This window comes from Mobula hypostoma, chromosome 8 (assembly GCF_963921235.1).
Source record: "Mobula hypostoma chromosome 8, sMobHyp1.1, whole genome shotgun sequence".
NCBI lineage: Eukaryota > Metazoa > Chordata > Chondrichthyes > Myliobatiformes > Myliobatidae > Mobula > Mobula hypostoma.
Window position 1 is genome coordinate 92946759 of NC_086104.1, and position 15071 is coordinate 92961829.

The 15071-nt window shown below is 37.4% G+C and overlaps 1 protein-coding gene across 5 annotated transcripts in view; it reads right to left on the reverse strand.

Annotated features, from left to right (window-relative positions):
* atl2 (atlastin GTPase 2) overlaps window positions 1-15071 on the reverse strand; it is a 142906-nt gene that overhangs the window by 81512 nt on the left and 46323 nt on the right. For 4 of the 5 annotated variants that reach the window (XM_063056345.1, XM_063056347.1, XM_063056344.1 and 1 more), the window contains exons 2-3: window positions 14664-14911; window positions 13280-13423 (exon numbers count right to left, since the gene is read on the reverse strand). In XM_063056345.1, the coding sequence (XP_062912415.1) occupies window positions 13280-13423; window positions 14664-14911 (392 nt within the window). The remainder of the gene's footprint in view (window positions 1-13279; window positions 13424-14663; window positions 14912-15071) is intronic. The other variant, XM_063056349.1, reaches the window with a different exon arrangement.

Consider the following 15071-nt stretch of genomic DNA (forward strand, 5'->3'; position numbering starts at 1 on the left):
ATTGCAGTCATTAAAATTTTTGTTCTTGATTGAAGTGGAGAAACATTTAAACAAAGACAAGTCATTAGCCTAGACCAGAGCAGGGAACGGTTGCTTTATTAGTTAGTAGCCAAGATTTAAGGGTGAAAAAAAAAAGAAACCCATTGGATTCTTGGTCTCCACACTTTTAAAAAGGGGGCTTGAAGCAGCACTAGATGCATTAATAATCTTCCAAAATTTTGGAATAATTCAGAAGACTGGAAGTCAACAAATTTAAAACTACTTTAAAGGAGGGAGAAATATACTCTGAAAATTTAGTAAAATGCTAGGAATCCATTCAGAATCCAGCACTAAAAATTCTTAGTGAACATTTTAGAAGAAAGCCATATTAGACAACTCAAAGATTTTTTTCTGTTATGTAAATAACAAGGTAAATGAGCAGGAACTAAAGCTTTAATTCATTTTTTTTAAAAAAGGCACAAGTTATTATGTACAAGGTCATGAAAATGGGGCAACATTAACATAGGTAGAATACTGGCAAAAGGATAAACAGGCTAGCAACCAGTTTCTCCTGAAATGCCAGAGATACTATTAGGCCCTCAGTTATCAACATTTTATATTAGCACCTTGGGTAGGTACTACTGTGAAGCTGCCTTCACATTTGAGGATACACATGGGAAGGAATACAGAGAAATAAATAGGTGAGTAAGTGAATGCAAGTTGAGTATAATGTGGGAAATTGGTTATTCACTCTGGTAAGAATAAAACAAAAACCTACTAAACACTGGTACAGAATGTTCTCGACAGGCTAGTTTAATGCAGGAAGGCAATCTACAGGTACAGAAAACTATTGGAAGATAAATACTATATTGCTCTCTTTAATGGAATTAATTGAATTATTGCAATTTTAAACCCTTTGAATGGTCATATTTGAAAGAATACAGTTTTGATCCCCATATCCAGGGAAGTATATACATGGATTTCATGTGCAAATTCATGGGATTTCTACTCAGGGCATCATCGGTGTCCCCCCCCCCCCCGCCCCCCAAGAGAAATCAAAACAGACCTACTCTCATGGGAGTTTAGAAGCACAAGATTCCATTGAAAACTAAGATTGTCAGGGTAAATGCTCAGAGGTAGGAAATTTGGCTGGAAATTTTGGAACTGGAGACACGGCTTCAAAATAAGATGCTTGCCGAAGAACACCATAGACAATTAGCATCATGGATATTCAAGTGGAGATAAAATATGTACCCCAAGGGATGTACAGGCTGGAGATAAAATCAATTCCTGCTTCTATTTCTTGCACTCAGAAGGAAACAAAGCACCAAGTATAGTTTGCAAACTAGCAGGAGCTTTAGTTTCCATGGTAGAAGACTCTTGCCACAACAAAGCTCTGCCAACCACTCACTTGCCACAGAGTTAGTTTTGCTTACTATTCCAGGATGGTCAAAAAATGGAGGCAGTTTTAGCTATCTAACAGACTTATCCTTTTCAAACAGTATTTAACATTTTGCACAATTATAAGCAGTTTGTTATACTACACAATAGATTAGAAAGCTGGACTTCTCCAATTCTGGTATTACTTATTAGAAATACAACTTTAAAAACATTTCCCAAGAACACACATTGGATGTTGCTTGTTAATACAAATGTCATTTCACTATGTTTTGATGTCTGTGTGATAAATAAATCTAAATCTGAAATGTCTTTGTTTTCAAATACAGAGAATGAAAAGGAACTGGATATTCAACAGCTGAATTTGGATGAAATTTTCATTACTTACATTCCAGATAGATCTGATGTTGTTAAGTTTGTAAAGTTTTCTGTACAAACCTTTTACCCTAAAGTGGTAAATCTGTTTTGTACCCAGTGAATAACCATGAAATTGCAGCATTGTGATTTTTTAAAAATCAAGATTCTCTTTCACTGAAAAGTTGCAGAATGTGCCAGCACCTGCCTGAGCTTACAGCTGTTTCATCATATATCTGCCATGCAGATATTAGTGGCAGAGGGGAAAAGAAGAGGGAATAATAATATTTGGGGTTGGCATGGGGATACAAAACAAAAGGACAACTTCTTCTCCAAGCCTCAAGCCACTGTCAGCAATGGGATCAAGGGTACAGATCACAGCATTTGCAATGAGGTGCCAAGTGCAGAGATAGCGTGAATCAAATTAATGTTACCAGTGGGGGTCAACAAAAAAAATCTGTGGGGACTCAGGTGCTTGTAAACACAATGTACCAGTTGGGATATTCATGCTCATGCAATTTATTATTTGATGCACAGGGTTTGATCCTCATTCTACTGGGAGAACAAAACCAAGATTATATCTCTTGATCCAATTTGTTATAGTGGACACAAAGTGATGATGGCATCATATGCCTAAATGATGGCCGGGAAATAGCAGGAGGAAAATGACATTAATACTTTGCCCAGTTTTCCCATCGGGCAGCACTTCAAAAGGCATCATGCACTTCAATATGGCAATAGGTTATTTTAGCCATTTTTTGAAAAAATATCATTCAAGTCAAATGGGCCATCTGCAAATATCTTCAAGTTCCTTACGGGGCAGTCAAATCTGTAAAGTACATTCGTTGTGGACTTAACGAATCACAACCAGCAATTACAATATTTTATAGAAGCCAAAACAGACGTACTTGGTAAAGAAGGGATTTTCCAGGACATGTCTATTCATCTTTGACCTCTGAAAAGTTGATACATTTACAAGCAAGACCTTCTGACTCAAATGATTTATGGAAAGTTTAAGAAACCTACTCTATATACAACTAATTGTTGGGGGTGGGGGGGGGGGAGAGAGAGAGAGAAACTCAGTGCCAAAGAGATACAGGAAGAAAAACTTTCATAAATTCAGTTTATTAAATCGAATCCTTTTGCATAAGTAGAAGCAATATGCCATTTAATGTAGAATGTTGTAATTCTGTTAGGAAAGCAAATGTGTGGGACAAAGTTAATTACTGAGTAAATATTAAGAGTGACTATAAATAGAGACTCTTTCAAAAGCTGCAAGTATTTTAGCTCTAATACAGTTCTTGAATTTTCTACTGTATGATACCACTTCTGTATCATAGTATCCAGATGTACTGTGTTATTCTATTATTAAAAAATATGCAGGATAATTATAAGTGGTAGTCTTCTGTCCCATATAACAATGGTCATGGTGCTGGTGGTCCACTGTGTTGAGTGCCAGCACCATGATGTACTGACGAAGGGTCTCGGCCTGAAACGTCGACTGCACCTCTTCCTAGAGATGCTGCCTGGCCTGCTGCGTTCACCAGCAACTTTGATGTGTTACCATGACGTACTCCTTTCTTTTTAAATTTTTATTAATTTTTCAAAATTATAAACTCAATAACAAAGTTGGTACAAAGAGATTGGAAAAATGTTCATCAGCATATATAAAATGAATTTTAAGTAACATAGATATAAAAGACTTCCAAACTCAATGAGATTAAACATTAAAAGAAAAAGAATAAACAAAAAAACCCCAAAAGAAAAAGAAAAAAACCCAAGAAAAAAAAACACAAAACAGGGCTAGATCAACAGCTTGTATTGGACACGTTCAATGATGTCGTTAACTCTGCTCCTCTCATATAATTGAAGTTTAGAAAAAAGATTCGGAAAGGTCAGATTACATCATATGAAAATGTTGCATAAAAGGTTTCCAAGTTTCTTCAAATTTAACCGAAGGGTCAAAAATATCACTTCTAATTTTTTCTAAATTTAAACTTAGTATGGTTTGAGAAAACCATTGGAATGTAGTTGGAGGATTAGTTTCCTTCCAGTTCAACAAAATAGATCTTCTCACCATTAAAGTAACAAAAACTATCATTCGACAGGCTGAAGACGACAAAGATCTATGTTCTACCATTGGCAATCCAAAGATTGCCGTAATAGGATGGGATTTTAAATCGAAGTATAGAACTGTTGCAATATCATCAAAAATGTCTTTCCAATATTTTTCCAAAAGAGGACAGGACCAAAACATATGAGTTAAAGAAGCCACTTCAAAGTGACATCTATCACAAGTAGGGTTTATATGGGAATAAAAACGAGCTAAGTTTATCTTTGGACATATGAGCTCTGTGTACTACTTTAAATTGTATTAAAGTATGTTTAGCACATATAGAAGTACTAACTAATTGAAAAATTTTATCCCATTTCTCTGTAGGTAGGGAAAGTTGAAGTTCCCTTTCCCATTCATTTTTAATTTTATCAGATATATCTGGCTGTAATTTCATAATTATATCATAAATTATTGCTATTAATCCCTTCTGCAAAGGATTAAAACCTAAAATTTTATCAAGAGTGCCAGAAGGATTGGAAGTCGGAAAGGTCGGCAACGTAATATTTTAAAAATTTCTTATTTGCAAGTATCAAAAAAAAAATGGGATCTAGGCAAATCAAATTTCTCAGATAACTGCTCAAAAGACACAAAGCAGTTATCCAAAAATAAATCATGAAAACATATTATGCCTTTCGTTTTCCATATCAAAAGGGCTTGGTCCATTACCAAAGGTTGGGAAAAAAAATTAGATATAATAGGACTTCATAACAAATTCACTCAGGCCAAAAAATTTACGAAATCGAAACCATATTTGCAATGTATGTTTAACTATAGGGTTGAAAATTTGTTTATTCAATTTAGATAGTGCAAAAGGCAATGAAGTTCCTAAAATGGAGGCTAAAGAAAACCCTTGTACAGAATGGCCTTCAAGGTTTACCCAATGTGGGCTTGGAGTTATATTCCAATATTGTGTCCAAAATATTAAGTATCAGATATTAATTGCCCAGTAGTAAAATCTTAGGACAGGCAATGCCAAACCACCTTCTTTCTTAGATTTCTGTAAGTATTTCTTACTTAATCTGGGATTTCTATTTTGCCATAAACAAGAAGAAATTTTAGAGTCAATATCATCAAAAAAAGATTTAGGAATAAAAATTGGTATCGCTTGAAATAAATATAAAAATTTGGGTAAAATAATCATTTTAAAAGCATTAATACGGCCAATCAATGATAGAGACAAAGGGGACCATTTAGTAAGCAGTTGTTTAACCTGATTAATTAATGGTAAATGGTTGAAATTGAATAGATCCTTATATCTCTTAGTAATTTTAACTCCCAAATAATCAGTAATCAATCTAAATGGAGAATTTCTATAAATAGGAACCTGCATATTTAATGGAAAGAGTTCACTCTTACTTAGGTTCAGCTTATAACCAGAAAAGCTACTAAACTGAGCAAGCAAAGTTAATACTGCCGGAATAGATTTTCCTGGGTTAGAAATATATAATAGTAGATCATCTGCATATAGTGATAACATACGAGTCTCATTTCCACGGGTAATACAAAATATATTAGGGGAGTCACGAATGGCAATAGCTAGCGGTTCCAAAGCAATATCAAATAGTAATGGACTAAGAGGGCAACCCTGCGTAGTACCACAGAATAAATGAAAGAAAGGGGATCTTTGGTTGTTAGTAAATACCGAGGCCAATGGGGTAAAATATATCAGTTTAATCCAGGAAATGAATATCGGACTAAAATTAAATTTCTCAAGGGTATTGAATAAATATACCCATTCAACTATCAAAAGATTTTTCAGCATCCAATGAAATGACACATTCTGGAATTTTGGGTGAAGGCGTATAAACGATATTCATTAATCTCCTAATATTAAAAAAAAGTAACGATTTTTAATAAATCCAGTTTGATCAGCAGAAATAATTTGGGGTAATACATTCTCCAATCTCGTTGCCAATATTTTAGAAAAAATCTTAGAATCGACGTTCAGCAGAGATATAGGCCTATAAGATGCACATTCAGTAGGATCCTTATTTTTTTTTAAGAATTAGGGAAATAGAAGCTCGAAAGATTGTGGTAATTTACCTATTGAAACTGCATCCCTAAACACGCTACATAGCTAAGGAGTTAGTGTAGTTGAGAAAAAATTTTAAAATTCTACTGTAAAACCATCTGGACCAGGTGCTTTACCTGAATTCATTGAAAAAATAGCATTCTTTATTTTCTCTACAGTAATAGTTACATCTAGTTTTGAACGTTCATTAGATGATAATTTTGGAATATTCAATTTCTTAAAAAAATTCATGCATTAGTGGAGTCATCAGGAAATTCTGATTGATAAAGAGAGGTATAAAATTCTTGAAAGGATTTATTAATCTCATCATGGTCAACTGTCAAAGTGCCATCTTGTTTACGAATTTTAAGAATCTGTCGTTTAACCAAGGCCAATTTCAATTGATTAGCTACAAGTTTCCCAGTTTTATCACCATGTATATAAAATTGACTCTGAATTTTGATTAATTGACTTTCAATTGAAGATGATAATAAAAGGTGATGTTCCATTTGAAGTTCAACTCTGTTTATAAATCTTGATTAGGAGCTATAGAATATTTCTTATCAACTTCTTTAATCTTGTCAACCAGCTTAAGTATTTCCTTATTAGTTCGCTTTTTCAGTCCAGCAGTGTATGAAATAATTTGTCCACGAATACATGCTTTAAAAGTATCCGAGGATCCCACTGGAAATATCATCCGTGGAATTCGCTGTGAAGAAAAACTTAATCTGTTCATCAATAAACCTAACAAAATCTGAATCTTGAAGCAAAGAGATATTAAATCTCCATTGTCTAGAATTAGTAGATATATCCCTTTAGGTTAATAAATAATTTCAACGGTGTATGGTCAGAAACAGCAATAGAATCATATTCACAACTCGTAACAAACGGAATTAATCGAGAGTCAATAAGAAAGTAGTCAATTCTTGAATAATACTGATGTACATGTGGAAAAAAAAAAGAGAACTCTGTCATTCGGATGCAAGAATCTCCAAATTTCTGAGATTTCAGAGTCGATCATAAAAGAGTTAATAAGGGTAGCCGATTTATTTGGAAGTGCTTGATTAAACTTGGATCTATCTATCAAAGGGTTTAAACAACAATTAAAATCACCACCCATAATTAGCATATAGTCATTTAAGTTGGGAAGAGATGTGAGGAGATTCTTGAAAAAATCAGGACAGTCAACATTTGGGGCATAAACATTGAGCATGGCAACTTTTTTGTTAAATAGCAAGCCAGTAATCAATAAAAATCTGCCATTAGAATCTGAAATCGTCTCATAGTGTGTAAATGAAATTGACGAATCTATAAATATAGAAACGCCTTTTACTTTAGCTTGTGAATTCGCATGATACTATTGGCCTTCCAAAATCTAAAGAAACGTTGATTATCCTCTTTCTGGACATGAGTTTCTTGTACAAAAATAATATGAGCATTCATCCTGTGGAATACTTTAAAAATTTTCTTCCGTTTAACCGGGTGGTTTAAACCATTTGTATTCCAAGAAACTAAATTAATAGTCTTACCTATCATAATGAGCTCGCGTATAAAGTATGTAAAGGGTTAACCAGAGTAGAGACCCATGACCCCGGAAGAGGAAAAAAAGATCCCAAGAGGAACCAGAAGTTACGACATTTCAGACATTTTAGTAGTTTCTGGTCAGCCCATTTAAAAAGAAAAAAATGAAAAAGGAATAAAAGGAAAAATACCACCCTCCTCCCACAAAACCCCAGAAAAAAGCTAGACAGTGGCCAATGCTAAATCTAAGACTAAACCTACCCCCATCTTTCCGGAGGGTGGCCCAACAGAAATATGTTTATCAAGAAAAACACCACCCTTATGGAAAAAAGTAAAAACTAACTATAACAAGAAAAAAAAATCTAAAGTGATTAAAAGCATCGAATAGTTCCTTGCTACTCATTTCAAAGAACAACAAACATTAAATCATATTACTATATTAATTTAATTTTTCAAATACAAATGATCAGAAATGATGCAAGAAACAGCAAGGATTCTGGGGAGAAGAAAAAAACAATCCCCCATTTTAAAATATAATACTTTAGTAACATTTCAAAAAGAAAACAATCATTAAACTTCTAACTAAATAACTACCCAAAGGTATTAAGAGTAAGATATACAGGATCACTAACAGAAAAGCCTAATATCGTTTAACTATATAAAACGAACCTACACTGCCAGATCGAGAAAACGAAACCTCGAACTAAACAGAGACGAGAGAAAAAACCAAATGAAACATTGATTAATCTTCCGTAAAGGGAGGCAGATCATCGAGAAATCTTTGGACTTCCATCGGATTTTTAAACAGACTGCGCCGAGTTATCCGGCATAACCACTCTGAGACGGGCTGGAAACAGTAGCGCTATTTTATAGCCCCGAAGATAAAGTTCTGTCATCTGAGGTTTAAAAGTCATCCGTGTTTTCAGTACGTCTTGGCTGTAGTCTTCAACAATTCTGAAATTGAAATCTTGAGATTCGATCATACCTTTCTTCCGAGCTGCTCGGATAACTCGTTCCTTCTCGTGGACATAATGAAACTGAATAATGATCAGTCTCGGTTTAGCCGATTTCTCCGGATTAAAACGGAATGAGCGATGAGCACGATCTAACATCGGTGGTTCTTCCAATATATCAGAGCCAAACACATCCATTAGCAATTTAGAAAAATATTTAGTAGGATCTCTTCTCCACATCCTCAGGGAAACCAATTAAGCGCAAATTCTGTTGTCGGGAACGATTTTCAAGATCCATAGTCTTAGCTTGATAGCGTTCCAATTGCTGAGTTACCGAAGTTAAACTTTTTTCGAGCGCTTCAATTCTTTTTTCTCTTTTACGGCCATCTTCGTCTAACTCCGAAATCCTGACGATGTTGGTTGATTTCACGTCTGAATGTTCTTTATTCTTCTTTCCTCAAATTCAACGCTTCTTCAATTGCGGTGAGTCTTTGATTAACTATCTTCTAAAAGTTTCTTCATTAGTTCCATAGTTACTGTAGTTTCCTTCGAAGTTCCAGGATCACCATTTTTTTTCCCCCGTTCCCGGTGGAACCTTTCCCTTCTTTGGCTTCTCGTGCTCTGGTATTCATTTTCAATAAGTAAAAGTCGTAGTTCAATAATATAGATCGTTTAGTGTAGGTATAGGTAAGGTAAGTAAGAGTGGTTACATGTGAAAAAGTAAAGGGTACGGAGCAACGCCCAAAAGCATCTCACTCCATGAGTCCCCTGCCGGAAAGTCCATGACGTACTCCTGGCATGGCAGTGTGTCACTTTTGCTGCAGGTAAATGCAATGGACTGACATTTGTTGCCTTCACTTCTGTGCTTCCTGTTCAACCAGCTAAGCTTCTTAAACTGCCATCTCCATTTTTTTGACAAAATGGTTCGATAGGTTCAATGTATGGCTACTGAAAATACACTATTACAAGAGAATGTCATTTGTGTAGGAAGGAGGGGAAGTGAATACATGTATACAGCATTAAAAGACCATTGGCACCGCAAGCATGGAACAAAGCACAAGTGTGTATTTAGAGACCTTGAGGAGGAGATGGATGGTGCAAGTAGACTAGCCAAACCCAAAACCTTTTAAAAAGTAGTTTTATAATGAGTTTTTTTTTTGTCCAGTTGTTGTAGCTAGAGGAGCAGGGGGAGGAGCCATCAGCTAGCTTGTTGTCCAGTTGTTTTTGGCAAGCATAAAAGTGAAGCAGACCAACAGTGTGGCTATCTTGTAGTAGTTTGAGTACAAGTGCCAAGGCTGTGGGTCAGGAGGGTTTGGTGGGAGAAGGTAATGCAGGTGAGGTTTCCCCTAGAATTATTGTTTCTATCAGAGTAGCTGGGATATCAGTTAGGACAATGGTATGCTCTTATTCAGGGATGCAGGAGGTCAGGGAGACTCCCAGTTTCCCTACTAACTTCAATGTAGAAGTGCACCCAGCTGCAACTCCTGACTGACCAGTGAAGCTGGAATTGGATATCCTTAAGATAACCCAGGTTGCTGAGAACATCATGCACTAGAGTAGTACTGAGGTGGTCGCACCCAAGGTACAGGCTATAGATAGCTGGGTGACCACCTGGAGGGGCAAGGGGAAAGAGGCAAATAGTGCAGGATTCCCCATGACCATCCCTCAGCAACAAGTATACCTATTTGGTTACTGCTGGGAGGATGACATCATGGCACAGCAGCAGCAGCCGCCAGGTCAGTTACACTGTGGCTGGCTTTGATGTTCAGCAGGGAAGGGCAAAGTCAGGCAAAACAATAGTGAGAGCAGACTCTATAGTTAGGGGAACAGGCAAGAGATTCTGTGGTCACAAAACACCAGGATGGTGTGCTGCCTCCTGGATGCCAAGGTCAAAGATACCTCAAAGCAGAAGTAGAATATTCTCAGGGGAGAGGGTGAGCAGCCAGAGGTCATGTCTTACTATCAATTCTTTTTTTCTAAAATAGTGAAGAAGGTGATTGATAAAGGCAGAACAGAGGATGTTGTCTACTCAGCTTTCAGCTTGTCGTCTGACAGATTCCTCATGGGAAGCTCATCCAGAAAAGGCTACAGAAGGTAGTGATTAGTGGAACTTTTTTGGGCTAGAGAGACTTGGATGAAAATTAATGGGGGTTAGCAAGTCTGCAGATTATATGAATGCTGATGTTATGGAGAGTGTAGAAGACTGCTAAATGATACAAATGGATACAGATCAGCTGCAGATGTGGGTGAAGAAAGGGAATATGGAGTTTAACCCTGCAAAATCAGAAGTGTTGTACCTGGGAGATCAAATGCAAGGAACGGTATACTTAATGGCAAGACCATAGCTTCCTGAAAGTGGCAACACAGGTTAAGGTAGTAACAAGACCCGGGAAGTTATGGGGTTGCAGGTTCATGAAACTCTAGATAGGTTGCATCTACAGTATTACCTTCAATTCTGGTCGCCCCTTACAGGAAGGGGTTGTGGCTTTGGAGAGTGCTGAAGAGTTTTATCAGTATGCGGTCCGGATTAATGGGCATGTGCTGCATTGGGAAGTTAGTCAAACTTGGATTATTTTCTCTGTATTAGTGGGGGCTGGGGTGGGTGGGAGAAAATCTGATAGACATTATGAAAGGCTTAGATATAGACAGCAAGCACAATTTTTCCCCAGGTTTGAAATGCGTAACAGATGGCATACAATTAAGGTGAGAGTGGTTAAGTACGAAGGAGATGTGCAAGGCAAATTGCTGATGTTTGGAATGCACTGCCATGGCTGGGTGGTGATAACAAATATAACAGGAGTTCAAGAGGCTTCTAGATAGGTACAAAAATGTGCAGGAACTGGAAGGGTATGGACATTGTATCGGCAGAAGGGATTGGCTTGGCATAGCACTGCACAACAAGGATGTTGAGGCTTTGATGAGGACTCACTTGGGAGTATTGTGTGCTGACGTTGGAGAGGGCTAAAGGACGTTCATGAAAATGATTCTGGGATCAAAAGTTTATCATGAGGTATGTCTGATGGCTCTGGACCAGTACTCAAATCAAATTCAGAAGAATGAGGGGGAACACACTGAAACCTATTGAATGTTGAAAGGCCTCCATATAGTGGATGCAGAGAGGATGTTTCCTAAGGTGGGAGAGTTTAAGACCAGAGGGCAGTGTCAATAGAGGGACATCCATTTGGAACAGAGGTGAGGAGGAATTTCTTTAGCCAGAGTGGTGAATCTGTGGAATTTGTTGCCACTGGTGGCATGGGAGGCCAGTCATTGGGTATATTTAAAGCAGAGGTTGATCGATTCTTGATTAGTCAGGGCATGAAGGGATACGGAGAGAAAGCAAAGACTGGGGCTGAAGGGGAATTAGATCAGCCATGACAAAATGGCGGAGCAGACTCAAGGGGCCAAATGGCCTAATTCTGCTCCTATAGCCTAGGGCCTTAACATCATGCACCAAAGGGCCTGTTCCAATGCTGTACTGTTATACGTTCTAAAATGGATACTCAATAAAACTCAAAAAATCAGTACCTTGCACTGCAGGGCATACAGCCAAGATGCAAATAAACATGTACCCAGTGTACACTATATCAACTTAATTGAATTTCTCTATTCCATCACCAACACTAAATTCAGTGGCACTGAAGTCCAAAACCACTTCAGGAAAATAATTTAATCCATCCAGTAAAAGTACTGTATGTACAGATTGACTTTAGTGCTTCAGTACCTCAAAAAGAAATACTCTATTGATTAATTGGAATGAGGTTTAAACATTTGAATTTTATCCACCTGTTTTTGTGCAAATAATCTTCAACTGAAAAAAATTAGGATGCCAAACATACAAAGAATGTTTAAACTAGTGGACAGTACAGTTTCACTGGTATTAAAATAAAGTCTGGTTGTCATTGTCAGAATAAATCAAAAACAAAAACCAGTAAGAATCATTTAGGAACAGATGTTTATTTGAATTAAAAAAATCAATTGTTAAGAAAAACAGGGGAGTAATTTATCTAGTTTTTTTTTAAAATTATAGTTATTCTGAAGCCCCTCTTATTTCCACTTGTGGTTTTGATTACTTTTCAGATAAATGCTGGACAATGTTGACAAAAAAAAAGTTCAATTCAGACAGCGATAGAAATGAGTCAAGCTGTTACATTTCTCCCCACTCTTAGCAAAATAATGAAATTTTAAACATCTATAACCAAATAAAAACAGGAGCATTTTAAAAGCAGTATTCTAAAATTAGGTACAGAGCTCAAAAAGAATCAACCTTTCACTCGTGTCTTTCATACAGAAAGTTGGCCAATACACTTTAGAGTACTAAGCAAGCTCTAGAAACACTAGTTTAAAGAATTCCAAATTATAAACACAAGTAATTCGGCAGATGCCGGAAATCCAAATCAACACAAAATGCTAGAGGAACTCGGCAGGTCAGGCAGCATCTATGGAAATGAGTAAATGTTCAATGTTACAGGTGGAGATCCTTCAGCAGGACTGGAAAGGAAGAAAACAGAACACGATGTGGGGGGGGGGGGGGAAGAGGAAGAAGCAGCCAGAACAGGAAGGTGGAGGGAAGGGGAGAGAGGAGGGGAAGGAGTACAAGCTTGGTGAGAGGGGAAGCCAGATGGATTTGGGAGGGGGGGGGGAGAAAGATGAAAGAGCTGGGAGGCAGTAGGTGGAAAAGGTAAAAGACTGTAGAAGAAATCTGATAGAGGACAGTGGACCATGGGAGAAAGGAAAGGAGAGGTAGCAGGGGGAAGTGATACACAGGTGAGGTGAAGAAATTTAATGCTCTCCAACTCTTTGTGCTACTCTGACGACTGCATTAGTACTGCTTCATGCATCCACGCCGGGCTTGTCAATTACATCAACTTTGCCTCTTTCACACTGCCCTCAAATTCACTGGTTCATCTCTGACAACTCTCTCCCCTTTCTCAATCTCTGTCTCCATACCTGGGGACAACTCCCACTGCTATCTTGACTATTGCTTCCCATCCTGTCTCCTGGAAAAATACCATTCCCTTTTCTCAGTTCCTTCATCTCCACATGTTTCCAGGATGAGGCTTTCCCTTCCAGAGCATCAGAGATACCTTCATTCTTCAAAACAAAAACAAACAAACCAACCATGATTTGCCATCCTTCACCATTAATGATGCCCTCACCCATATCTCCATTTTCCAGACATCTGCCCTCACCCCAACTTCCCACCGCCTTAACAGAAATAGTTCCTTTTCTCCTCACCCACCACCTCATAAGCCTCTGCATCATTCACCTCAACTTCTGCCATCTTCAACAGGACCCTACCACTGAACACATCTTTAACTCTTCCCCCCAATCCCAACTCTGTTGAGCACCTTCACTTCATCCACAAAAAGCAGGATTTTGGGGTAGTCAACTATTTTAATTTCAATCCCCATTCCTGTTCCCAACATGTCGGTCCATGGCCTCCACTACTGCCACCTTCAGACTGGTAGAGCAACTCCTGATATTCTGCCTCGGTAGCCTCCAACTTGACTGCCGAACATTGATTATTTCTCTAACCTCTGGTAATTTTCCCTCTCCCCCTTCACTCTTCCATTCCCCACATTAGCTCCCCACATAGACATTTCATTTCCATAGACACTGCCTGACCTACTGAGTTCCTCCAACATGTCGTATGTGTTAATCCAAAATATATTTCTACAAGGAAACTTGTATTTGTTGAGAAATACACAAAGGCAAAACATTTTAATTTTCCAAATAATTACAAGTTTGATTTACACCAAATTGCTTCTTTTTTCCCACCCACAAAGAACCATTTCCCAAGCGCTCACCCAGCAAGGGACATTTGTACAAGTTAGGAAGTCGACCAGGTTACTAATCTTCAGAAGTAATCTTTTGCTCTCAAAAACCAAAAAGATGTTTAATTAGCCCATATTAATAAGAGCAAATGAATATGCTCCAAGCTTGATGGTTAGTGAGTAGCCTGTGCTCAAGTACATATGGATGTTAGCTAGAAAAACTCAGGATCAGCCACGATATCCTCCACAATTAAATAAGTCAAAATAAAGGCTGACAAGTGAAAATGGGAAAGGTAAAGGACACAAACAGTATTGTATAAGGAAATGAGAGCAAATTTCAAACTTCAGCTGTAAATAAAAGTCAATAATCCCAGGTTAGCCCTGAAGAGAGCTGGAGCTCCAAACTTTAACAGATGGGTAATGATTTTGAAGTTAAGCCTTTGGCAAGCATTCCACAATTTTCAATTCTTTCTTCATACCAATATATCGTATACATCAAGGTGATTAAATACAGCTTAGCCAATGGTAAATACAAAAAAATTGAAGGATGGACTTACCTGACTGTACATGTATCGTAGCATGAAATCCAACAAAAATGATTTGCCTTTACGAAATGCTCCTGCCACTGAGACAACCACAACATTCAAGTCTCGAATATGTTCTTGCAATAGAATTCTCTCCAATGATGCTTCATCAAGATCAAAGTGATGATTATCTTCATGTGCCACAACTATCTGTATTGGCCTGGCCTCCTTCATGGGTACATCATCTGAATTCATTGGATCCTCCTGGATAGCAGACTCATCTGTTTAAAAACACAGTAAATTAACTTAAGATACAAATTGAATTGTTTTGTTAAAGTACATTTATTTTAATGTACTTTTACTAGCCATCAAGATTAATACCAATTATAATCAGGTAAGTTTAACAAAACAAAGCAGATGACTTCAAACAGAGTGATAAAA